The 27475-nt window shown below is 43.7% G+C and overlaps 1 protein-coding gene across 1 annotated transcript in view; it reads left to right on the top strand.

The window, feature by feature from the left end:
* Positions 1 to 27475, top strand: part of ERBB4 (erb-b2 receptor tyrosine kinase 4) — a 390281-nt gene that overhangs the window by 86828 nt on the left and 275978 nt on the right. The window contains exon 3 of the mRNA XM_086615834.1: positions 3264 to 3450. Coding sequence (XP_086471960.1) covers positions 3264 to 3450 — 187 coding nt within the window. The remainder of the gene's footprint in view (positions 1 to 3263; positions 3451 to 27475) is intronic.

The raw sequence follows: 27475 nt of genomic DNA, 5'->3' as shown, positions 1-27475 counted from the left end.
TTTGTTTTTCCCCCTCAGAAACTTCTAGTTAATCTGCCTCTTTCCCTTGCAATTGTAGGTCATGGGAACCGAAATGTTTTTGCGTCCTTGTCTCCCTTTTTTTTTTCCTGTGGGACTGACTAAGGGGAAATGTATTTTTGTGAGGACATCCAGCCCTAGCAGGAGAATCAAACCAGGAGGTGACTCTCAACTACCACCACAGTGAGGAACTTCACTTTCTTGGTGGGAAACATTAATGCTGAAGCAAAAGCAGCTAAAATAGAGCACTAGGATACCTGAGCTTATACCTGAGTGCAGGATACCTGCACAAGAAAGTATTCAGCCTTGTATAGAAAGGATGAGAGGTTCACATCGTGCCTATCTTGGCATGATTTGCAGAGGAAGAGATCAGGCTGTCTGATCCCGTCTGGCGTGAGGATTTGTGAGCCTGCATGGAAGCCAACAGGCGTTTTTGCAGTGACTCCAACAGGGCTTGGATGGAGCTCCAAGTGGGCAGGTGTCCATTTTCAGTGAGAATCATGTCAAAACTTGCAGTGACTGGGAAAGTGACAGTGTTGACAGGAGTGGCCAAAACCTGAGCTGCCTGCCTTGCTCCTAGTACTTTTTTTCAGACTGGACCAGTCAGAAAGCACACCATTCTGCAAAACATGTTACTGCTTTGGCTTTTTCATTTACATCTGAATTAAAAAATAAAATAAAACCCTAAATTAATATAACAGACCACTAGATTTGATCAGTAAGGTTATTATGTTCTAGTAAATTAGAAACCCTTTGGTTTCTTTCCATAATTTTGTTTTGCAAGGGGTAACGTAGCAGTTTCTCCAGCAAATAAATAGATGTTGCAATATGATGGAAGCCATAGGACTGGAAAGGACCCTCTGGCTTGTCAAAATCCTTGGCATAATTTGTCATTTCGGTCAGATAAACCACACAAACAAAGTACAGGGCTAAAGGGGTAGTTCACAATTATCAACAGCAAATCTTTGTCGTTTTTTGCTTTGGAAGGAAGACTTGCTGCTGAGTGTGCGTGTATGTAATTTCAGTGCCATACTGAATTAGGGCCCTTTCAAGTGGACTTGCTGTTTGGCGATGAATTAAGACATACCCTAAAAATAGAAAACATGGTTTTAAGTGACAAAAATTAGCAGGGAGGACTTGGTCAGATGCAGTTTTGGAACTATTTTTAATTTTTTTCAACTCAATGCCAAGTTAACCATCCCTTTAAATTAATCAGAGCAGTCACAGTGTCCCTAGAATATCAGTGGAGAAATTGAAGCCCTGAATATAATTTTAATATTTCCTGAATTCTGGAGAGAGGCTAAAAAGCCAGCTTAAGAAAATTTTTACGTATGATGAGACACAAATTCCTGACCAAACTGGTTAAGCTGAAATGTCTGAAAGCGAAGAGCTATCCTGAAAGTGCTGGAAAGCTTCTGATTATAATGGAATCAGTGTCCCAGGGTATAATGCAGCTCTATATTTAATATTGAGCTACTGAACCGTACTTCTCAACCTAGCTCAACTCGCTGGGTTCTCATCAAAGTCCTGTAATGACTCTGTGCTCTGTTTAGATGCCAAGCAAGTCTTGAAATAGCTCCAGAGCTTTTTCAGCAGCTTCAGCTGCGTACAGACATTTGACTTTAGAAGGACAGCTAGTGCCTAGAGCTTGTGGCACGTAAATCCTTCCGTGTGTGTACTGCCACACTTGTTAATAACCCTACGAGCTTTTGTAAACCTAATTAAAAGGCTCTTGCACACTTACCTATGAAATCATGGCAACAGCGCTGAAGCAGCAAAGCAAAAGCCTGTCCTTTGTGCTGCAAATCCATGTTGCCTGTGTTAATGGTACATACACAACACGTTTAATTTGATGCCTGCTAGTGTTTGCCTGTTTGTTTTTATTACGATATTGACTGGAGTTCCCGTCGTGTTACTTATAGTCTGTGCACGTTACTCTTATCAGTATTTTTCTTTCTGTGTGTTGTTTAAGGTATTGACTTTGCCAAAGGGAAGAAAAAAGTGCATGCATCCACTTAAGCACACAAGTAGTTATATCAATTTCTGTCCATTAAATATACATACATGCATAAATATATGCATATACAGTGGTTGCAGGCTGTCGCAGGCATGGAATTAGGTGAGATTTGAAAAGCATGTTTGAGAGACCCTTTCCAACGTGGAGGTCCCATCCTCTGGGCAGGAGCAGCCCTCAGCCTGTGTAAGTCCTGCTGAGGATGGTGGGGCTCGATGCCAGTGTTGAAAAGACACTTTTCAAAGGCATTTGCAGATTTCTAGGCCACTTATTTAAATTGCCTAGAGTGAACTTTGTTTTCTAGAAAAGCATGCTTTTAAATAATTTTTTTTTCTTTCTGAAAATGTCTTAGTTTTGTTAATCTTTTGGACTTTGAAAAACTATTTCAGATTATTGGGTTTTGCAGTGTGTTTTCCCTTTACAACCCAGGCAATCAATTCCTGAGTATGAGCGGGAGGGTTATTGAGTAGTTCATCTAAATCAAAGATTTCAGCCAACCCAAAGATGCAGCAATCGTTTTGCTAAAGGTTTTGATATCGGTTTTGATCAAAGTTTGGAATATAGAGCACATATGGTTCCAACACTTCCAAATGAAACTTGAAGTTGAATCCTTGCAAATGTTCAGTGATTGATTTAGTTTAAAATTACAAAAGTGAATGTTAATACACGTGTGGTTTGTCTTTATTTACTGTTACTTAATTTACTGCCCCCCATTTCTACCATCCGTTTCTGTTTGATGATGGGTTCTTCCTGAGGTGTCTCTCTTACCCCGTGTTGTGTCCCTTCAGTCTCACCCTGGAATATCCTGTACAACAGAGAGTTACTTGCAGATGGACAATCTTATCTGAGCTGTCTCGTTGCCCTGGTGGATTCTGCTCGTGTCCTGCAGAGGCCTTTGACCTGCTCTCTTCTTTGAGTTGTGCAAAGTCATCCTTTCATACATCTTTAATACTTACCGTGAATTTCTGCTCAATTTTAATAAAACTGAAAAGAATGTCTGTCTCTTCATTTTCTTGTTTTCCAACCAGCATCTCTAATAAACTCAGTTAAATTGAAACAGAAGTATGGTTCAAATCAATAAGTTGAAACAGAATTTGTTTTCCAAATTTTTGTTTGTTTGTTTATTTTCCCTTGGTTAGCAGTATGTTATACTAAAGCATCTACTGTATGAAAAATTCAGAATATAAAAATGGACCATTTCTAATACGTTTGTTGAATTTTTGTCTTTCAGTCTATCCGAGAAGTCACAGGCTACGTTTTGGTGGCTTTGAATCAGTTTGAATACCTGCCACTGGAGAACCTGCGCATCGTTCGTGGGACGAAACTCTACGAAGAGCGATATGCTTTGGCGATATTTCTTAACTACAGAAAGGACGGGAACTTCGGACTCAGGGAACTTGGCTTGAAGAACTTGACGGGTAAGTGAAACTTGTGAATGGGATGGGTTAGTCACAAGGTAAAAAATGAACATGTTGAGTATTTGCCTCGGTGCCCTCAGTTACTTGCATTGTGCAAATAACAGAGGTGCCGCAAGAGGCTGGCAGTTGTACGTTGTTTGAGAGGCTCATTGGTACTTTCTTGCTTTTTTGGTTCACAACTGTGCTTTTCTCAAAAAGCTGATCAAAGGCTGTGTATGGAATTCGTGCCAAGAGCATATTCGAAACAGAAGTAGTTGTTGAAAGAGCAGATGAGCTTTCTCCTTCGTTTCGAGAACATGAGCATGTTGATTTCCTTGTGATCCTTGGTTATTGCATGTGTGTTGCTTCAGGTGTTCGATACTTTCTGCCAAGTTACCTTGGCTTTAGCATCCCCTCTGCCTCTGCTGTTGCTGCTGCCTGGTGCCATTGCCGCTGCACTGGGGGGAGAGGAAGGGGATGGGAGGGGGAGACTTGATCTTTAGTGTATTTAATCTTAGAACTCCCTTTTCTAAGCAAAAATAGTGTATTATATATTGTGAGAAACGTGCTTATTTTCTTGAGACAAAAATGTAAGCAAAGTCCATGGTTTTATGATCATCTGTAAATTGAGGGATGGATCATGATATGGGATAGACCAACGTTTCATTTCTTCCAACTGAGGATCTACAATCAGTGGTTTGTGAGATTAAAAATTGGCTAAATATCACTGGACTGTGATTTAATGAAGTACAGGCAGTGGCAAACTCTCCTTAGGGAGTTCACTGGAAGTATGTTATTTATACCTGGTTCCTCATCAGCTATGATCATTTCTACTTTTTTTAGCTTTGGTGAGTGTGAGATGACCTTATTTCTGCTAGTGGCTAAATGCTAACGGAAAATCTCCTCTGCATGTGGAGTCTGAACCTGAGTACAGAGAGGTGGGAGCCTTCTGAACTATATTTAGGCACCCTTCACTCTCTGCCTTTCTCGTGTCACAGTATTCAGAGTCGCAGACAAGTGCTTGCAGTTCCCTGTTCAAGCCTCGCCACGCCATACAGCTAAGCTTTCAAAAAAAAAAAAAAGAGGGAAAAGGAGGCTTGAAATATTTTACAAAATAAAACAGTTTTGGCTGACTCTTCTGATCAGACTCTTTTTTCTGGTCATATTTTTAACAGTTTTCTTTACTGAGACCATCGTGGTGATATCAGAGTGCTTCCCAAGGTCTCTAAATCCCTGCCATCTACTACTCTTCTAGCATTGTCATAATTCAGTTCCCTCTTCTGTTCCCACGTTTCTTCCCATCCTTCTGATTTAGGGTGTTCATTGTGACTGTCTATGCCTTCACATAATGCAGAGCTATAGCATTGGGTAATAATAGTATTACCTGTTTCTTCATATATTTTTTCTTGTCTGAGGGTCTCCAAATGCTCTCTAAAAGACATTACGCTGGGTGAAGCTGAGACAGAGAGGCGAGGTGAGGCCAAGGCCAGAGGAGGCTTGGAACCCTTTCCTCTTGAGTTTGAGGTGGACGTTCTGCCAGGAAGTGAGGGTTGTATTTTCAGTGCTTGTTTAGCCATGGCTTTGCTGCTCAGTAAGGTAAAAAAAACTTATCCTGTAGGCTCCAGCTCAAGATTTTCTTCTTGAACCAGCTGCCCTGTGCCAATAGATGGTTGATCTGACTCCAGAGATTCTCTCTGGAAGCTGCTTTTACACGATAGGCACAGAACCAAAACTGCTCAGCAAATAGCTTGACTTTCTTTTCAAGTGTCATAAGAAAACCTGCCTTAGCTCAGCCTCTGAATCTTTCCTAACATGAGGTCATCACAGCCACTTCATCTGATTTAGGTGTTTACAAAGCCCTCTAATGGGGTTATTTGGCTCCAAATGTATTGTTGTGTCTTGGAAGAAAAGTGTGCTAATAACACTAGCTTGTCCCCACTGCACACTTAGAATAGCTTCTGGGTGCTGAAGATGAGCCAGTGCATGCTTCCAAATACTCTTTAATATTTTCTGGATAGCATGTTCCAGGGCTTCGTGAATCTCTTCACCACCTGTTGGACCATTTTGTGTACTGGTTAAGATGCACCTGGCTATTTTAACCCACAGCCTGCTGCTTGTTGCAAATGCTCTCCCTGGAGCATATTAATAATTAAATTTCATAACAGCATTAGTAGCTGCATAAAAATAACTGGTGGATGTGGGAATTGGTGATGTTGCAAGGCTGTGATAGATCAGCTGTGTCTGAACCTGTCTTGTGTCCATCAACTGCTCCATATTTACATCAGAAGCAAGCACTGATTTGTTATTAAGATGAAGCAGCCCCTGTGAGCTTGCGTCCTTCAAACTTCCAGTCCACTGCAGACTTCAAGAGGTTGGCTTTGAATGGTGCATCTCTTCCACTTGAGTAAAATATAAACTTATCTCTTGCCTCGCACATGAAGAACTGTCTTTCCAGGGCTTATGCCTTGTCCACAGAAATTTGGAAAGTTCTGTTCTTATTTGTGCCGTGTCTGGATGATGGGATCCTGAGCGTATTTCTGCCCGGTACTGCACAACATGCAAATATAAACACTATTTCCTGTGTTAAATAAATGAGGAACCTTCTCTCACCTGCAGATTATCCTTAGGTTTAGCCAGAGTCAGGGTATCAGCCTCCTGTGAAGTAGTACCATGGCATCATTTTCAGCGTGTTGTTAACAGCTGCGTTTTTATTGTCAGATATGTCTATCATGTTTTCATATTTAAATATAACTTTAAATGCTTGAATTTCCTCCCTTACGCTGTAAAAAAAAATGACAGCTATGAAGGCAGTAAGTTTTATCTTACACAGAAAACATGATCCAGTTCTCACTCGTGATGTCTGTCAGCCTGAAAGGGACTTTTCTTTGCCAGGACCACGTCCTAAAATTCATGTGACACTTGCAAAAAACCTTACCTATAAAAATCCTTCTCTCACTTGTTACAAAAACGTAGTCAATGGTTCCACAAAAGTGTCAAAAACAAATAGGCATTGAACTAATGAAGTGGCTGCTGCCATCTCAGCTGGGCTCATCTCAGCTTGCAGATGCAGCTGCCAAGCAGCCTGAAAGCAAGAAGGAAGGTTTGACACACTGAACGTATTATTGAGGCTGAGGTTAGCAGAAGAACTGACGCTGAGGGAGAAGGGATGCCTCCTTCTTCTGTTCATTGCCCGTGAGCTAGTGCAAATCACTCCTGTCTGCCCCAGGTAGCCAGGCAGTCAACCTTAACTTAGCCATGAAAGGGCATCATCATGGTCACACTGTGAGTGCTCCAGATTTAGAGAATACCTGATGGCTGTGTTTCATTACAGCATTTATCTTTAGTAGTGGGGAAAGAAGGATAACTCACACGTGCCAAAACCACTTATGAAGGAGCCCAGATTTTCCTCAGAGTGAAGATGAATAAGAGGGATCTACAGCAAATGATGCATCTTTGGCTGAGCAGCGATAACCTCATCTCCCCTGTTGGCCCTGAGGACAGAGGCTCCCCTGCGTGTGCCTGTGCAACCCTTCCATTCCTTTAATATATTAGAATGACATGGACTTAGCAGCGATTAGTTCAGTAACACAAAAAAAACCAGCAAAATCTGTAGTTTCTGATTTGCTTGTTTGGCAGGAATGCAGACAAATGATAAATTAAGGTAGCTGAGGTTCAAGTGACAAATGTAGCTGAAGGGATTTGGTCAGGGATAGTCAAAGAAAGAAAATCTGATTTGATGGACAGGAGACTCATAGGGAAAGGACCATCTTCACCGAGTGTCGAAAGCGATTCATTGTAAATTTCACCTTCTACAGATTTTTGTAATAGTTTGAGTTTGTTTAAAAGTTGTGATTAATTTTTTTTTAATTGTCTGTAAAACAAAATTTTAAAGTTCTATGATCGTTTCTATAACATTTCCAGGATCTTTTTTCCCACACAAGAAATGGAAAATGTTAAAGGGTGCTTTAGAGGGGGGAGAAAAGAATGACATCTCATATGACAAAAGTTTATTTTCAACCTTTCAACCAGTTTCTTGGCTTGTGGGTTTGTTTTTTGTTTGTTTTGTTGTTGTTGTTTTTTTTACAAGGTCTGCACATTTACTATAAGTATAAAGTAAAGCAGATGAGACTGAGGTGTGCTGATCGTGGCATATTCCTTTATCGCTGGGGCTTCGTGCTAGTGGAGTGAGCTGGGAAGAAAGCAATATGTGACTTGCCTCAGGCTTCCTGTGCAACAGGTGGGCAAGCCATCACATCTCTAACCTTGGAGAGGTGTTGCTAGGATACATGGAGGAAGAAGGAATTTGTTTAAAAATCCCTTTAGTACCCTCTGCGTGCAGGGCTGCTGCAGGAGTTACCTGCCCTGTAGAAGAAGCTGCAGTGGCTCTGTGACTGCCTGGCATTCATTGCTCCTTTCCCTGTATCCCCAGAGCTGCACGGACCACAGAGGCATTTGCATCCCAGCACATCTTTGCTGGCTGGTCGGTGGGTAGGAGAAAAGAAAGAAACACCTCCAGCATGGCTGTGTTTCCCTTGGGAAAGGAGGGCTCTTCCATGTGGTGGCACAGACCTCAGGGGCACGGTGCAGGACCTGCCATGGGCTCCCCTTGCCCACCTCCTCCCTATGGAGAGAAGGGCCAAGGCTGCCCCCACGCTCAGAAATGCAAGCATGCCTGCTAGCGTGCTTGTCTCCTCTCCCCCAGGGCACTGTTAGACTATTTCTGGGAAAAAAAAAAAAGCCCCATTCCAGCTACTGCTCTCCTCAGACATCGTAGGCGTGATCTGACAGTCAGGAGAGTCTGGAGACTGATCCCTGCTGGCAGTGGGTCCACGGCCACCCTGTGCTGAGCACAGGGGCACTTACTAGCATGGAGTCAGGTTGCTCCCTGCCCGTTGGCATCAGTACGTGGGAACGCATCCAGGTACTCCTACTTAGGGCTGCAGAAGTGGCTCCGAGGAGTCGCAGATAAGGGACCAGCCAGCAGAAGGTTGCTCACAGGTGGTATCGAGGCAAAGAGGTGTCTTGGGTACGGCCAGAAACAAATACTGATTTTAAGCCCCATGAGATTTGTGCTCATGAGTTTATTATGCTCAGTAACAAGGGTGGGACTTTTAAAAACAAAAATTCAGTAAGGCTGGAATTTTACACAATCTCTGTGAAGGATCTGGATATGCTTTTGTCATGCTACATGGTATAACTAATGCCTGTGATTCTTTGCAACCTATTGACAACATTTTATGCTCAGTTTTCTTTATTTCAAAGCCTTTTACTGGTTTCAGTTCTGTCTCATGTTAGAAATAGGCAGCCTTGTTTGGAGTGATTATGGCAAGGGATTAACCAAAAAGTTTATTGTAATAATATATTGGTAAATGTTTTTAACTGGAAATTCAAAGGATCCCACAGAAAGTTGTTTACTGGTGTCCCCTGCTCCCCAGTGTTTTCACATAAACAATGAAATGCATGCAGTGGATTGCAAATGGTCTCAAGCAATTTATTGAAAGCAATACGCAGAATGTTTGGCGTGAGTCTCCCGTGTCGTGCAGCAGGATAACTTCACGTCGTGCAGCTTCTGCTGCACCAAAACAGGGCTTAAAATCATGGGAAGGAGAAACTGGGCCAAATCCTTAGCTGGTGTAAATTGGCTTTCTCACTTTGACTTCATAGTGAACTGAAATTTTAATTGCCCTTTACTTTCTTCAGTGGATAACTTAATTCACGCTGTAATTCAGAAGTTAACTAGTGCCTAACTCCCACTTAAGCCCTTTTAAGGATGCTGTGTTCAGGGTGCTCTGTCAAGATTAATACCAGCTAATGATAGCTGACTCAAGGCATGTCTACACCGTGCAGCGGGGCTCCGTACAGGGATCCTTGAGCTAGCATCGAGCCTAGCTTTAGAAATAAAATAGTGTTCACCACACCACTTGGGTCCTGTGCTCGGGCTAAATAACCCAGCAAGGTGGACACAGCAGATCGCTCCTGCCTAACTATGGTTCCTGCAGACAGAAGCACGTTGTCCTGGGCTTTCAAAGTCTTCATTATATGGCTTCTGGGTAAAGAAGGGCAGGGGACTGGGAGGAAGGACTGAGGTCTAGAGTAGATAGAGGAAATCCTTCCTAGCCCTGTGGTAACCTGCACCTCTGCTGCTTTCTGTTGTGAATCACCACTCCTACAACAGAGCTCATAATGCTTGCCTGCTTGAATTAGACTGGTTTTGAGAGTTTGGTGTGAAAATGCTACTCAGGGTGGATCTGGTGTGATGTGGAATTCAACTTTCAACACTGACAAGTGTTAGTTTAAATGTCATTATCCCATACATCCAAGTATGCTGCCGTGGTCACCTGATAATGCCATGTAAAATAACAATGCCATCCGTTTACTTTTTTGTGGCAGTTTCTCCTTTTCACCTCTTTGCAGTAGTTCCCTCTATCTGTGCATTTTTCAACGATGAAGTAAGAAATTCTCCACGTTCTCGAGGTGTAAAACACCTTTTAGCTTTTTAGAAATATGGGCAATCAAGATAAATCCAGTAATACTGAAGCGTTGTAGTAATGGAGTAGCTTTGCCTGACTTGAGTGACTCGAGAGCTTTAACAGCACAGGGATTTCTCTGGCCACATGCTTCGCAGAGAGTTAAATCTGAACAGAGTAATCCCTCCATTTCAATCACCCGGGTCAGGAATGGGTGGCGTTTCAAAACATCCAACTTTGGCAGACAGATCTGTGTTGAGCTACAGTATGACTTCAGTAAAATGCAATAAACATTACAGTCGGGAAGAAATCGTACCATTTACAGTGGCGGCACTGCTGAAAAAATGTATCCTGGCTCCCCGCCTGCTTGGAGAGGAAAGAGTGAGCTGGGTTTTACTCCACAGCCCAGGCCAAGTTCTGGTCTTGACTAGGTGTTTTAGAAATTAAAATTTGTGTTACTCCAGTAGTATTTCTTCTTCAGTTCATATGAATGAAAGAGGTGTTAATTTCATGGGCTTTTTTTTTTTTTCCCCCTTTCTCTCTCCAGTCTTCTGAATTCATTGATTTTCTTATTTCTTTCTGACAGGCTGCAAGGAATTTGGTGCTTTTGTAAAATAATTAAAGTCTTGTCTTACATGCGGAATGTAATCCATGAGCAGAGGGCAGGTTACCGAGCAGGACAGTTCAGTTGCCACAGGATGGTGGGCCCTCTCCGTCCACCTGCAGTGGGGCTGAGCTGTGAGCCACTGGTGGGGCAGAGGGATCAGCCTCCGGCAGTGTGGGGCTGCTGACGTCCAGGGCTCAAAGTGGCCTGAAACTCTGGGGATCAGGTGTCAAGTTTAGCGCATTACTTAAAGCTCAGCAAAGGCATTTCAGTGGCTTTGCAGCACGTGTGCCAGGCAGTATGTCTGCCAGGCAGCATGTGCTTACAGACCTGGATTTGAACCCAAATCCAAGAGTGAGCTCCGTTCTCTAGCTTTTCTTGCCAACCCATAGGAATAAGGAGTTGGGGTTTAGGGCACCATTCATTGCAAACACAAAAGTTCCACCAAGTTCAAAGAAGGTTGGATCAGACTCCTAGGTTTACACAGTGGAAATAATTGGTTTTCCTGGGATATTTCTGTGCATGTTCATTTTCATGTCATTTGCTGCTGAGGGAAATTCCCTAGAAACTTTATATGGAGGAACTGGAGAGGCAATGAACCAAAAACTGCTTTATTTACTACATCTAGCTCCAGGGAAGCCCTTGCAGACAGAAGAGGCAGAGAAGCCCTCCCAGACACTCGGCACGGGGTCAAGACTGTCACGTAGCCTTCACTGCCTGCAGGCTGACAGAGGCAAGTGCTCCCACCTTCCACTTGGCCAGCTCTGTCCCGGGCTGCTTGTTCCTTGCCTGCACACAAACCTGTTTCTTGCAGCATCACAAGTCTCAGCCTGGGCAGCACTGGGAGTAGTCTTGTCAAAACCAACACGAGGCAGATTTAACTTGGGTGGATCTGCAGCAGCCTCGAGATGTGCGGCAGTGCAGGGTCAGGAGTGAGCAGCGGTTCATTAAGAGTTTCTCTGGAACTGGGTTTGATCACACAAGCTTTGTATGTTGGGATGCGAAAGGGAAGTGCTGCTGTTAGGAGGACGCGTTGTGCATTAGTCTACGAAAGAAGCTGTTCCACAGACTGAACGTGCCTGCAGTGCTACGCCGACAGGTCCTGCCTGCTGTTTCCAGGGTGTGGAAAACTCATTTGGTTAGCTTAACTCATGAGCACTGCTTCTGAATTTGCACACAGAGGACAGCAGTTCCTGATGAGGAGCAAATTTACGGTCAGGAGCTTTCCTTATGTGACCGGGGGAAGTAGAAGGGACTGACAAGTCCAGTTGTCTCCAGAGACCCTTCCGGGCCTGCCTCATTTGCTACCAATACCCTGCCCCACAAGAGTGGGTGTGATGACAGGAGTGCATTCAAGGGCAGCAGTTCTGCGCAGCTGGGTGTGCTTTGACTGTGATGTGCTTTGTGAACATGAAAACATGCAGCCACCTGCCCTGCGTCTCTGCAAAGCCACTGAGGCAACCTCCGAGACAGGCAGGAGGAGGTAACCTTGAAGAAAACATAAAAAATGAAACGCAGACCTGTAGAAGAAGGGAAATCACAGTGTGAACAGAGGTAAGAAAGCAGGAAACACCCAAGCATGTGCCCCACAATCTATTAGTGGAGCAGAAGGACTTACCTGAACCATGACCGCATTACGGATGAAGGAGCAGACTGGCTGCACTGGACTGCATCTGCTACAGAACTGCTGGAGTTCTCTGGAACTGAGACTCCCCAGTTGGTCCCACCTAGCTTTGCAAGAGCCACTTTTCATAGAAAATGAACTTTGATGGGTCTGAAGTGACAGCGTGAGGTAATCAGAGCAGGAGGCAGGTAATTCGTGCAGAGGAAGAGCTGTCCATGGGCTGCAGGAGCCTTTTGTGCATCGCTAGGAATGTGCCTGCAGGCGTGGAGTTGGGGAACAAAGGTATCAGGTGAGGAGAACACGCTGGAGGCCTTTTTCTTTGATGTTTGGAAATCGCTCAAGGGGCTGTCTTCTCTGAAACTCCTTTGCCTTCCTTTTTTTTTTTTTTTTCCTTCCCCCTCCCCTCCCCTTGGTGAAACTTTCATAGATGTACTTTCATTTCTTTAAGGCTTAGAAGTGAGAGGGTGTCCATCTGGCCAGTCATCCTACAAACGCTGTGCTCACGCTGGAATTCCCCCAGGAGCTGGCCTCTGCTTCTGCCCATCAGAAATAGCCCAGCCACGTGCTTTGGTTTTGAAACTGCAGCTACTCCTGACGCAGGGGCACGGAAGGAAGGGCAGCATCAAAGACGGCTGTCTGCTGTGCTGGAGAGAGGAGATTGTGATGGTGTTTCCTGTTTTTTTTTTTATGGTGATGTTTTTTAACTGGTCAACTGGGCATGTCTTCAGATTGATGCTAAAGTCTGTGGAAACGCTGGGAGCTGGTTTTGGCATAGCGTAGGGGCTGTAGAGTCATTCAGCTTTGAAAATGGCTCTGGGCACAGGTGCCACAGGTTCTGAGGATGCAGAAGCTGGGTTTTACATGGAGAGGTTCAGGATGTTCTTGCCAAGACAATTGCTCAGGGTGAGAGAAGCTTATCTGCTCCAACGTCCTGTGTGTAGACTTCAGGTAGAGCTAGTAGTGTTTTTTTTGACAACTTTTTTAGAGTTGAAAAATGTCTGACAGGGAGGTTTTCTGTGAGAAAGGAGTAGTTTAAAAAACAAGGGGAAAAGTGCTGAAATTGTCAGGCACCGTCTTTCATTTAAAACTGATAACGTATGGCTTATTTTATTAAATAGCTTTTCATGCTTTCCTTCTATAAATTAACTCACATTTTTAACAAAAAAAAAAACCAAAACAACAAACCCATTGTGTTGATTGAACAATAATAATTGAATCTGGTTTAGACCGAATTTTCTTTTTTATGAGATTTCAGCTCACTGAAGTATCTGGTCTTGGCTTGTTTACCTGGTCTAGGAAATGAAAGATTTTCCAAAACCTTAAAAAGAGTTTAAAAGTTGTTTTCTGCTCATATTTCATCCCAGTATCAGACGTAAGATACTTCCTTTGTTGTAAGAGTGTGTCCAACGGAAAATAGATACACAGAGCAATTTGTAAATTAATCAGCTTGGCTGCTGGTTGTGGTGCAGGTCTGTCAACATGGTTTGACGTGAGCTACCTCTTCTTGGCAGGGTAAATTGCCTTTTTTCGGAAGCTGCTTGCTGCAGTGTCTGAATTTAACCCAATCTTCTAGCTACAGACTTCTGCGGATGTCCCTAGAGCAGGCAGCAACCGCTTCTGAGGTTTACACTGTGTGCATAGCCCTAATTTCTGCATCTCTGCTCATTTTTAAGCGGTCTGACTAACTCCAGGTATGTCTCTCCCTGGTTCTGGAGTGGAGAATGAAATGCAGGAGCACATTGTGTCTTGGAGTGGTTCCCTTGATTTACTGTTGTTATTTCTTTCACAAAAGCACACTGGTTCCTTTTTTTTTTTTCTGCCAAAGTGATGTCAAATGAGCTTTAGGTCATGACCGAGTTCATTCCCTGGCTTGAGGGCCCAGTCCAGATGCTATTCAGATCCAGAAATTACTCTTTAGTAGCTTTGTATGAGAAGCAAAGTGGATGTGTAGCCCAGGAGATGGATCTCATCTCCAATGGAGTTAACTGAGTTTCATTTCCATGAAATAATAATGATTATCTTCCCCTAATACTTGAATTCTTTACAAGCCCCAGCCAGTTCAAGTTCCATTATCCTGAGCTCGGTGTTGCAAACACTAACACAAAATGTAGTGCAGAAGAGGGACAAACAAGAATAATAAAGTCGTAATGCAGAAAAGGGTAAGGCAAGTGAAAGGAAGATAAAGGCAAAGCTCCCTGTCCCAGATGTGGTTGATGGGGAAGCTGGGGTGGACACAGCTTACTGGGTATGTCCTAGGCTGTAAGAAGAGGCTGTGGAGGAAGTCCATGGGGGTTGATTGCGGATTTTTCACTCGTGTTTAATCAGCAGTTATGAGCTATGTTCTGGGAAAGTCGAATGTTGCCCAGCATTGGCAGGGCTTCCAGAGGCTCATGTATCGTGGTGTTGGTGCTCTCAGCATGTCTCACTGGGACCAAGCAGGAATTGCATTTTGTTCTGAGATAGTGATGCAATGCTCCCTATTTTTATTTTTTATTTTTTTCCCCAAGAAGGAAGCACACTACTGGCTCTTTTTACAGACCAAAGTGCTGTTTATTTATAATTTCTTTAACAGGAGACGTATGCTACTCTTCAGTTAGATGTCAAAACCCCGCTACCAAGACTTGCCCCCAGCTGCTGTTTGCTCACAGCAACACACAGGTGCAGCCAGCCAGTTTGGACCAGTGCTGACAGCTTGGGCTGTCAGTGCAGCTATCCGAGCCCCTTGGAGGCTGTGCCAGGGAAGCGGCAAAGGCGGTCAAAGGTGGAACTGATTATTGTTCTGAAATGCTCCAAGTGCATGATGAACTGGGTGGATCAGGACTTGAGTTTCTTTTTTTTTTTTTTTTTTTGCCTATACAAGGTGTGTAGGAGTTCTGAAATGGTGCTGTGACCGCACCACAGTGGTTTTCTTTGCTCCTGCTAACTTTTACTTGCCGGAGCCACGCTTCTGGTGGTCACACTTCAGTGCTGATACGGGCCAGCTCCAGGTGCACGTTGTAGTGCTGCTGGCAAGTAAAGGTGACAGTCACAAAGTGCTTCAGCAATGGCTGGACTTGAAGGCCCTTCTGCTTTAGAGAGTGCTGATCTTTAAGTGAGACTTGATGTTTTGAAAGGAGGCACCAAGCTAAAATATGCATAAGGTAAGGTTGCAAGGGCAGCATCCTCCTCGGTGTGTGTCGGAAGAAGAGCTGAGAGGGATATTTTTAATGACTGTGGCTGCAAAACGGCTTAATCCCATGGGCTGTACAGTGAGTGCTGTGCGAGATCAGTGCATCTCACTACAGCACCCGTTCCATCCAGGAGCAAGACTTGTGGATGTTCAGAGCCAAGTGGGTTTGATTTAATATTCAGAAGCATTCAACTTCCCAAATAAAGCTAATAGTTTTGCTAGTAGAGAGATTTATTAATATCTTAACATGGCCTTAGTTTTAGCCTTTTATTCCTTCCTTTGGAAAAAAAAAAAAAAAAATTGCCACAAACCAGCCTTGAAGTTTGGAAAAGTAATCAAAGCTCTGCTGAACAAACTTGACTATAGTGATGGGTTGAATGAGCTATGACCTTTGCCAGCCTCGTTCTGCTCCATTTCCCCTCCAGGCTGGTAGCAGTGGCTGGAAGTAATCATGAATCTGTTAATTTAGCATCTGGTATGAATAGAAAAACCATAAAGTTGCAATCACTGTTTTGTCAGTGGGCCTATCCAAACGTATTGCTTTGCTTCTGAGGCTAAGGAGTGGAGTGCTGCCCGTGTGCTTCTCTGCTCGGGGGTCTTTCCATCCTGCAGTATTTGGCTGGGGCAGATTATTGCTTGCTTGTTGCAGCAGGAGGGAGGGTGTCCTGGTTTTGGCTGGGACAGAGTCAGCTCTTCTTTTTAGCAGCCAGAAGAGCTCCGTGTTTTGGTTTTACTCAGAGGCTCGCTCTGAGAAGAACGCTGACAGTGCACTGAGGTTCGTAGTTGGCACTGAGGTTTCAAGGACTTTTCAGCTGCCGTGTTCTTGCCAGTGTGCAGGAGCACAACAGGATAGGGGGGAGCATGGCTGGCACAGGGAGTCCATGACTCTCCTTATGATTTGTACTTAGGATTGAGGGACAAACTGGCCAATGAAGTATTCCATGTCATGCCCAGTATAAAAATGAGCATCAGCTGGAAAGAAGGGTTTTTGCTCTTCTGGGGCTCTCACTCTCGGACTTGAGAGGGGCCTTGGTTAAGGAGTGGTGAGCAATTGCACCGTACATCACTCGTTTGTATATATTTGTCGTTGTACATATCTGTATATTTATATATTAGTAGCAGTAAATCGTTCTTATCTCAACCCACGGGCCTCTCTCCCTTTTCTCCTTTAATTGTTTGCCTGTGCCTTACAGGGCCATTTCAAAACTCTTTTATTCCTGTCTGTTGTTGGTATCCAAAATAAATGTGAGGTCTTTCCATCAGCAGCATGAGAAAGCTGTCTTGCTGCTTCTGACCCAACACAGGTGTAGACTCGAAGACAGAAGCTGTGCTGTTTGCAGCATCTCAGAGGTTCCTGGAGGAGGTCGCTGACTCTCTCTTGGTATTAAAATGCGACTGGTGTTTACGTGCTTTGGCATTGCATGATGGTGGTTTCACTGACCCAGCAACGGCAGGGTTGTGGTACGAGGTTCGGACAGCCGGTTTCACATCCATCTTCTGTGGGATCTGATGCAGAGACGCCCGGGGGCCTGCTCGGAGATACAAGGGTTGCTTTCCTCCGTGCTTTCTTGTGTGGATAATTGGTGTCATAACCTAGGGTTTAAGGATAGCCAACAAAGAAACCTCTCTTGGGTTTAACTAAAATTGCTCCTTAACACGACTTGTTAGATTGAAACAAACCCTGCATGGATGTTCTTTTAAATCCATTTAGATGTGCCTTGTATTGATTTAGCCTAGTTCAGTAACTCAGATGAGCTAAATTGATGTCTGTGCACTAAGTTAAGTGCATTCGCTTGGGATTTCATACCTGCTGAACCGACTTGACATCAGAACTGATTTTAGTCAAACCTTGTGTGAAGAATAAGCTTTCCTTATTTGTTGCTACTGGTTTGGCCAAGACAACTTAGGGGAAAAGATGTCTTTTGCCATGCTGACTGTAATGCTGGGGTGCCCTACTAACCTTGTCCCTAATTTTGACCTCGAAGTGATACTAGCATTGCCTGAATATCTTAGTAGCAGCCTTCTTTCTGCAAGGCAGCTGTTTGAAAAGGAGTTTATTTAATCCTTTTGCTCCCAGGTGCACTGTTACCTAGTATCTGGAGAAAGGAAGAGAAAACAAAAGGATTACGAACTTACTTCTCTACCATCCTGCCTAATGCCCCTGCAAGCCAAACAAGAACAGTTAAGAGCCTATAAGCAAATGTTTCTTTCTCTTTTTAGACAGCATCTTTCAGCTTTGGCTGAGCTTGGTGTCTTTTTGTCCTATACACCAGAGTTTCTTCAAACATTAAGCTGACAGGCTCTTTTTATCTCAGTCACCAAGAGCTAATCTTAAGTGCCCAAACTAACACTTGTGACCAAAACTCTGCTCCACTGACAGTGTGGAAGAGAATTGAAACCTAACCCATCATCTTCCTGAGCTGGCCACTGGGCCTGCAGCAAGGGCCATGGTTTCCCTTTAAGCCTCTGCAAAGATAGGGTGTGGAAGATGGTTGCAGGTGTGCAAGTTACCACAGGTTCGTGAGTTGCTTGTTCATAAATCAACACTCAATGGTTGAGCTGTGATAACTAGTGATATGTACACTCTTTGCACCCTAAATGGCTTACAGGAATGTGTTTTGCCTTATTTTTCCATAGGATTACCGGACCTATTTCCAAGGTTTAGGTAGTGGGACAGTGTTAAATGGCAATAGTACAATCTGCTGAAATTGCTCTCAATAAACATTGAACTTTCTCTTACTTATTGAGGAAAGTGTTTCTGCATAGGCATTTCTAAATTAGTGGCTGTGTTCATGTTTTAAGTGATGAGTTTGCAAATAAATGTAGACTTTTGTAAACTCTCATCTATAGACCTGAGCTACTTTGTTGTGGAACACGAGGGTTTACACGGGCCTCATCTGTAAGCAGCATTTCACAGTCATGGCTCAAAAACTCATAGGAGAAGAGTGGGAAAAATAGCCCCTGCCCTAAATATCTCAGTGTGATTAAGACAGGAGGCCACCAGTGGACCCAGAGAGGTGGGTAAAGAAAAAAGAGGGAAACAGAGCAGCTTCTTATTGGGACCATGAGTTCTGCACATCCATAGCTACCAAGGCAGCCAAGTTTCACTTCTACATGAAGGCAAAGGTAGTTTGAGGGAAAGATTTGAAAGAGGTCAGTGAGGTAACTTGCTGGCTGTCCATGTCTTTATTTGAGATACAGCACAGAAGAAAGAACAAAAGATGTTTGAACATGTATCTTGTATTTGATGAAAGGTGGCATGATGGGCTTATTGAAGGTGGGAGAAGGCATAAATAGTGTATGAGAGAATGATAGGCTCTGGAAGATCTTGGGAGTGAATAAAATTTGCTTTTATTTGATGTGATGAGGAGGCATGAAATGGGGGGGAGAAGAAAAAAGGCATGTTTAGAGTGATGAGCTAGAGAAGCAGTCATACAGTGGAATTTGGAAGGAAACAGAGAAGGGCAAAATGGCTTCTTAAATGAGAGATGCTATTGTTAAGACATGAGAAGGGCCTGGACAGGAGCTCTAGATTGAATGATAGACAAAAAAGACCGTGTTAGAAAGAGAGAGCAGAAGTGGCCTCAACTGTGTCACACCGATTGAGACTGGAGAAGAGATGAAAGGAGAAAGGACTCCAGATTGCTGGGGCAGTCAGCAGCACTGGCCACAGTGGCTGGGGCTGAAAGAGTGAGAGGAGGCACAGAGTTTGTTCTCTTCCACAAGCGTTTGTGGAGTATGTAGCCCAGCGCTTGGAAATGTATTGTCTAGCTCTAATCTGCTCTCATAATCTCCAGGTCTATCTCCACATGCTAAGTACCTTCTGGGAGGTTTTTGTCAGGAGCTGTGGATGCTGAGCAGTTGGGGAGGATTGTCCAGCCTCACCTGCTGTCAGAGTCTGTGTTTTCTTCTGTCAACAAGCTGTCACCAGGAGACAAATACTGGGTCTTGTAGCACGGACTCATTTCTGATGAGAGACTTGTATCCCAGAAGGGAGTGTTTCAAGAAATGCACAAGGAAGCTGCAGCAGTTGAAGTTGATATTGTATTTTCTTGCTATCACGCTTGGTGTATTATCTAAAGGGATCTGTGAGCGAGGTGGTAAAACAGGGCTTTGTTAATTATACATCACCCAGCAAAGTGATAAGGCAAACAAAGCAGGCAACCAAATAACACAGGCATGAGCCACTTCAAAATGATAATGTAGCAAGAGCAGTAGGGGAGTAATTCACAGCTCCCGAAGAAATTTTTGCAGTTCAGAGGGGGGTGAAATAGAAAGCAGCTATTGACTGTTTTCCACCTGTCTGCCATGTGGTTGGGAAGTATGTTACCTGGATCTTTGCAACAGGTTACAAGTAACAATCCTAATGGAAACTGAGATGCAGGTATGAAATGCATACAGGGAATGGAAGGAGAGTGACAACTAATTTAAATATAGTTTAAATCCTTTGTAACTTTAGTTACATGTACAGGAGCAGCTCCGGCATTTCCCTGGTCTCTTTGGGCTGCTCTGGCACCGCAGAGTGGGGTGAACTGGCACCTACCCAGCACAAGGGAGTTAGTTCCCTTTGGGGTTTTGCACCTTCTGCCAGCGCCAAGGCCGGGAGAGAGGAAAGACTGGTGTGAGCTGGCAGTGCTCAGCACAACGGCCACGTGTTAGCCCAGCACCACGCAGGTTTTGCCCACGCTGAGGCTTGCAAGCGTGTGTGGTTGACAAAGGTGTTTGCCGACACTGGAAGCGTCCAGCACACCCAACACGGGTGCTGCCTCACAAAGCACCGGGCCAGGGAAAGGTGAGAGTGGCAACCTCAACGTGTGAGGCATTTAGGAATCGTGTGGCCCGACGGTGCAAGTAGGTTGTATGCTCTGCCTTGTGTGCATGAGTGCTGAAGTGCATGTCTGCGCTGGGGAAGCCAGGGATTCAAACCCCAGCGAGCTGCCTGGCTCGGCTGCGCTTGGCAGTGGAGCGAGGGAACCCAGCACAGGCTGCAGAGGCATCCCCAGATACTGAGTAAACATTTGGGCTGCAGGCCAGAAACGGTCCCCATGCGACCTGAGTCACACTGCTCACAGTATGACATCTCAGCGGTCTGACGCCAGCCCAGAACATCTACTGGAGACACCATGATTGCAATACAGACGTAACCTTTACATGAGGAAAGAGGTTCTGAAATCCTAATCCGCTTCAAAGTTCTGTAGCAATCCACGTTTGATCTGCAGTCCAAACTGGGGAAGAAAAGAAAGCTGTGGCAAGCTTGTCTGTTGCCCTTTCAGCCTCAAGGTGAATGGAGGACTAGAGGAATCAACCCACAGTTAAATTTCTTCACCTTTGATTTTAGCATCTTTCCTAGGAAAGGAACATTTATGTGCTGGAGAGATTTAGCAGAGATATTCATGGCAAATACACTGAGGCCTGGGATGTTTTCAAGTACCAGGTAGAGTAAGCATCCTGAGTGGGTTGGGTGTGTGCGAAGGCACACATCGCGTGCTGGTTTTATAACAGACCAGGAGGGCTGACTGCAAGACAAAGCTGTCACAGTCCGGAGTTTGTAGGGGAAGCTGAGCTGTTTGCCTTGTATAACTTCATGCCATTTGCAAGACTAAGGGGCATTCCTGTGTCTCTGTCTTTGAAAAGCTAAAAATCTATTCATATGTAAAAGACTGGCAGCATTCAGTTGTTGCACTTACAAAGTTTGATTTGATTCTGTTAAGTGTTTAGAGAGTTTTTTTGAGAAACAAATTCTGCTTCTCTAAATTTTCTCCAAACACAGATAGAAACAAATTTAATCAGCCTAAGTAAGAGGATGGGAAGAAGAAAGTTTTCTGGTATGTTACTTCTATACATGTGTCTGTCTGTGCATCCTTTCAGCTTACCAGTGTTTTCTTCTACTTTTTTTGCTAATGCAGCAATATTTTAAGTACAACTTTCAAAAGTCAAAGACCTGAAATAATAAGCTCTGTTTTCAAAATGTGGCGAGGGCCACATACTTAAAAATAGAGAACTATCTAACTAAAATTAGGAGGAGTTAGGCATCTACATACCTTTGAAAATGGTATGCACTCTAGGAACACAAGTCCACTTTGGAAAGGGTGGGACACACAGTCCTGAAGTTTCAGGTTCCTGTGCTATTCTGGAAAAGAGATTGAACATCTTAAATTACATGGACGGGTTTGAAAAAGTCAATTTGAGGATTCTGCTTAAAACCTTAGGTGCACAAGTTTTGTGATGGCCTGAGAATTCAGCTTCCATTTAAAAACAAATGAATCCATTTCCAGCCATCACAAATGTGGAGCAAAAATGAAAAATATGAATCCTGAATTCTCAAAAGCTAGAATGCACATACAAAAAATAACATTGATTATTTTTAACATCTCAGCATTTTTTAGTCATGACTTCTTGGGGGCTGACTGGGATCCTGGAATGCTGGGGGCTGGTTATCCCATATTTTTAAAAATAGCACGTCTCACAAAGGCAAAAAAGCTGAAGGACTCTCCACGCCACCTTTTATTGTGTGTTTGCAGGGTGGGGTAGTGTAACATACTCGAGCTTTACTTTTAGAAGCTCCAGGTACTTAATAGGAATTGCACAAGTTCATTCTGTTTCTGTGAATATATAGTAGATGATGAAAGTTTCTGTTGTTGGCCGCTTTCCAGCCAGCACTATCTGTTTATTACAGGCCGTGTGTGGGAATGGAGTCAGAAACAACCTCTTACTTTGGCAAACCAGAACACTAATCACTTTTGTATTAGCTCCAATAAATCCTGAAAAAGTAAATGTTGTGGATTAAAAAGATAATAATGTGCTAATGCTTTCTGTGGTCACTGACCATTTTAAGCTGTTCCATCTCTCACGCCTGAAGGATAAATCCTCTGGCTCTTGATGAAAGGCTAGATAGTGAAGTCTGTATGCACATCAAACACTGAACTTGTTATCAACAAACGCGTTTTCCTCGCTAGTGCAGATAATTTTGGATCCACTTTTACCTTCCGTCTGAGATCTCACTTTTCCTCCTCCACCCCACCGCACCTCCTGGTCTTCTGTCACCAGAACTCCTTCATGGCACAGTGATGAAGAGGTGGTCTTACAGAAAGACCAAGCGCTTTCTGGCAGAAACTCTCGTATGCTGGAACAAATACGTGAAATTCCTATAGGGGCAAAGAGACTGGTAGACTTGAAGCAGTCACATTAAGGTCACTCAATTTATAGAGTAAGTGGATCAAAAAATTAACAATGGAGTGTTATGGGCATACTCTGCCACCCATTGAAGTCAAGGGAGAGGTTCTCCAGCCTTAAGTGGGCTTTGAATCAGGCCTTGCTGGGTGGGCTGTCTCTGGAGCGGAGTTTACTCTGCACTGGAGCCTGAAGAGGGGGGGAGAGAGAGGGTGGCGATACTGAAGGCTTGGAGGTGATGCAAACAGTTTTCAAACTTTCTTCCTCCTTTTCAGAAAAATAAAACAAATCACAGCTTGAAACATTTCTGACTTTAGGAAATTCAGTAGCTGGTTGTAGAGGTTTCAGCTGCATGTGCCAAGTTGAGACATGAAGGTGGAAAACATTCTTCAGATCAGTTTCTGCTACTGATCTCCAATAAATATTTTTAGCGGGCGTATCAAACAAAGCTAGAGCACGTGCCAACATGGTCTGTAACGCATTACTTACAAGATTGCTCACGTTATACAGCAGTCAACACAGTTCTGATTTTTCATGTTTGGCACTGGAAACGGTGTTTTTCCTTTGCTAAGTGAATGTTGTTCTTCACACGGAAACGCAGGAACCGCATAGTGTGTGGAACAAGCAGTTGATTAAAGATTAGAACGGTAATGAATGTATTAAAGTGGAATGTACTTGGATAATTGATTAATTGGTGCAGTCTAAGCTACTTGCAGAGCATTATGTTCATTCTCCATTAAATCAATCTCTGTCTGCTGTCCCAGCCTTGTGACCGAGAGCTGAAAGCCGTGAACAACTTGCTAAAGTCATCCAGCTTAGTCCTCCTGGAACAGGGGGAGCTGGTCGCTGCCCAGGATCCTGTTTGCAGCCCAGTGTTGTGCTGGATCTCAGGCTTACATTTCAGCAGTATCGCAGGATTGCAGGCAGGTGGAAGATGTAATTAGTAATGCTCTTATCTTCCCAGAGCCAACTTTTGCATTTCTCCCACCTCGTTGCTGCCTTCTTCTTAAAAACAAAACCATGATCTCATGCAGAAAGAAATGTCACAATGACATTTTAATTAACGTGTTCGTCCAAGGGAATATACGATTGCTGTGAGGAACTGGGATAGGAACCATACATCCCTTAGCAACACAAGAGTGCCAGAAAGGACTCCCTTATTACAATTAAAAATCACATAGCAACTGAACGCCACAGAGTCATTGCTCTGGGGTAATACCAGAGCAACAAGTTCTGTAAAGCAAAACCATGCACAGGACTAGTTACTGAGGACCGGGGAGAAGAACGAGATGGGATAGGACAGGCTTCCTAGAGAGCCTGCTTTATGAAAAGCTTCTGTTTCCTGTTTTAATTACTGTTTTGCTGTTTGGTAAGGAGTGATATTTTAGCTCCTTTCAGGGCCCAGCGGAAGAAGAGTGTACAGGAAGGTCAGTGAACTGATGGAGGCACATAAAATGGACTGCAAACTTTGTGCCTTTCGTGAGTTGTCTGTCAGGCTTTTCAAGGTCCATGCTGTCTTCTTTCCTGTTGCAGTGCCACTTCTGCTGTCATCTGGTGACTGACACCAAGTCAGATAGAGGAAACCTCATTGTATGTGCAAGTACAGTGCATTTTTAGAGAGTGTAGGATAGTCACCAGCCGCTTGCAGAGTTTGATGTGTCAAATGTCCTAGAGAGGTGGGAAAGCTCTTCTGGGAACTCTTCTCCTCTGATCTTCTGACTACCATGAAAAGCTGCAACTCTTTTCTCTTTGTTCCATCTTTCTCTCTGGTGACTCGGTCCCAAGTGGGCATTTCCGGCATCAAATCTGTTTATCCTGCTCACAGTTTGTTGAAAGCAATGAGTGAATCTTTTTGGAGTGTGTAACAAACTGAGGCTGGAGGAAGGTGGACCCTTTGATCCGAAAGCGGAGCATGGACTTATCCCCAGAGTAACTAACATGCTCTTCTCTTGCTTTGTTATTTGCTTAGGAGTGTTTCAGCAGGCTGTGGGCCTAGGGTTTAGAAAACTAAGTGTTGAAAATGAGGCACCGACATAAAATAGTAATTTCCCAAATATTTAGAGACATATGTGTGTAAACATTTGCAGAATTAGGGCCTGGAGTGTTTTGTTTGTGTCTAAGCCCTACAAGTATGCAGTTGTTTGAATGTGTGTCTCATTTTGATGCCTAAATGTGACCTTTGAGGAGGCTGCCTTTTGGTTGCTACTTTAAAAATGGATCACGTATCTAGCTTTTTATTTCTTACACAACTTAAAGCACTACCAAAGCCCAGTGACATTAGACATTGACTACTGTTAGCATCCAGAAATTATCGCTTAATTTCCCGCCATGAATATTCAGAGTTGAGAGCCCATAACGCTGTAATACGTTAAACACCAAGGCTGGAATCTGCCACATTCACTTGCACAGGAACCGTTTATTATCAGCAAACATGGTTTTGACAACCACTTTGAGGCAACACTGCTCTGTATCAAATATCAACAGAATTAGCATGCGTTTTCGTGTTAATTACTGTAGTGCACCGTGCTGCGTGATGGCCAGGGAATGCAACAGGGAGGGCTGAGCTTTGCCAGTCACTTGCAATGTAGAATTGAGCTAATGCGAGTTTATTAGCTCTGAGGAACAGCATTTAATGAGCTGCTAACCTCGCGATAGGCCTGCTTTCCAAATGGTTACCGGGGCCTGCCAACTCCCAAGCAATGCGTGAGAGAGCAGGAGGACACAGCAGTAGGTTTGTGGTACTCGTTAAGCGGGGGCAAAGTGGGGTGACCCTGTGGTAATCTCTTAGAAATGGAAATAAATGTGTATTCCACCAACTGGCTCAATTATGTTTGCAACATGATTCGCCAAAAGGTATGGGAAGGAAATACAAACATGCTTTTTTTTTCTTTAATCAGTCTTTGAAGACTTTACGAAGGTGCTGTTCATTAAGAGCACCATGAAAACATGGGTGTTTCTGTGGGCAGATACTATTCTGCGATGTAGGGATAATTGTAAATTAATAAATCAGGTACTCGTATTGTTATTGAATGTAATTGGAAAAGAAAAATCTGTGATGGTCTTCTCTTCCTCGTTAGTATGGTGTAAATATGCTTAATAGCATCACTGTAAAACCTCAGTTTCAAGAATACTCGGTATAACATTCAGGGTAAACTGTTTCTTTCTCAGTGCTGCTGTTACTTTGATTTATTCCTGTAGTGTGGCTGCTGATTTTGACTGGCATACCTGCTTCTCCGCTCTCTTAATTGATCATTGTATTGGTTTGTTATTTTAATCAAGACTTTAAGTTGCTCTGAAAAGTGAAAAGGAGCCCATTTCATAGAGACAGTCAAATCGTTTATCTCTAGTTTCTTTAGGCGACTGTCTTTAACAGTCTCTCTGATACTGTGCCACTGATTGGAGAGAACAATTTACCACTAAGGCATAATAAGGGAAAATGTAATAAAATGTCACCAGGCACTGCTCATTTGCAGTTGTTTGGCTAAAAAATAGGTTTCATAAAACTTAGGTGAACTTGGAAATCACCTGAACACATTGCTTCCTAGATTTATGGCTCAATAAGCCTGAGTATATGCTCATAGCCACTTCAGAGTTCTATGGCAATTCATCTCACCTGCAGTCAAAAATTGTGCAGAGTGTTGCGATCAGATGTGTCAGGGAGCTTCTGCCAGGGACAGACGCGGGCCTGAGGCTCTGGAGACATGGCTGCTGTTGTGAGTACAGGCTCCCCGTTCCTGTATGACCTTTGGTGAGTTGCACTTCTTTGTTACGCCTTATGTTATCCATCCTTGTTCAGCCAGTAGAATAAATTTAGCCTACAAGTTACTAAAAGCAAGTTTCTCATGAGGTGCCTAGGACACAGCAGGGTACCAGCCTCTGACCACCCTTCTGTAGGGCAAGTATTTAATGACAATGATATGTTTCCTTTTTAGTACTCCTAAATCCATGTTGTTATGCTTCCTGAATTACCAAAGCAGTGTGAAGGGAGTATACATACAGCCCTATCAAAGGGGTTACAAATTGACAAAGGGCTCAAAACTAGTTCAATCCAATGCCATCCTACAGCCAGCCTAATCTGTTTTAATGCTGGTATCTCAGAGAATGGACTTGTCTTCAAAAGAAGGACAAAAGTAGCATCTCTGCTCAGATTACTGCTGCGGAAATTATTTCCTGCGTGTCACCAGCGCTATTGCTAAGCAATGCTCTCCATCCCAGAATAGCGTTGAAATTACAGTGAAGAAATGAAGTCTGGGGCTTGCGTTGTGGTTTGACACCTGTAGCACTGTCCTTACACTTAGCAGAAAGATGACTTTCTCATTTCTCTTCTGCTCTGAAAAGGCAGTTTCTCACTCCTGTCCACTCCTGAGCTCCTGGAGCAGGATGTCCTGCCAGTGGCAGGAGGAAAGCGGTGGCGGTACTTTTAGTGTTTCCAGGGTAGGGAACGGGTAGCTGAGCCCCGAACAATATTTCGTTATTGTCACTGATTATGGAATTCGTGTTTGAGAGGAGCTTACTTTTAAACCTGCGTTCAATAGGTATAAAGAAACTGTCTGCATGTTCCTGGCCTGACATTGCGCCTGTATTAAGAATGGAGGAGGCGTTTTGTGGTCAGAGATGTGATTTTTGTCTGATCCTGTCTTTAACAAACACACTTGTAGAGTGTTTCTGTGTTTAGTGTCATAAAGCTCTGTCTGGTTGCCCACAGCATTCCTGTGTTCAAAGGACTTTCTTGCTTTCAAGATTCCTTGCATCTATTACGTTAAACTTCTCCCCGCTTTGTATAGGGTTCTTTATGTTCCTACAGTCTTTGGGAGTGTAAGGTCCCATGGTTAGTGTCCTGGCATATAGATGAGCTCATTACCTTACAGGTGGCTGTGCTTACAGTTGCTTTTCTTTAGAGAAACCAGTTTGAGCTGGGGCAGCTTTTGTGTCAGGAACTCGCTTGCTTGCAAGCAAGTCTCACCTACGAATGGCCTGAATCCAGTTTGAACCTCCTTCCTTTTGGCCTGGGC

Source organism: Tauraco erythrolophus, chromosome 8, assembly GCF_009769465.1.
Source record: "Tauraco erythrolophus isolate bTauEry1 chromosome 8, bTauEry1.pri, whole genome shotgun sequence".
NCBI lineage: Eukaryota > Metazoa > Chordata > Aves > Musophagiformes > Musophagidae > Tauraco > Tauraco erythrolophus.
Note: the sequence above shows the minus strand (reverse complement) of the source record. Positions and strands in the feature narration are given on the sequence as shown.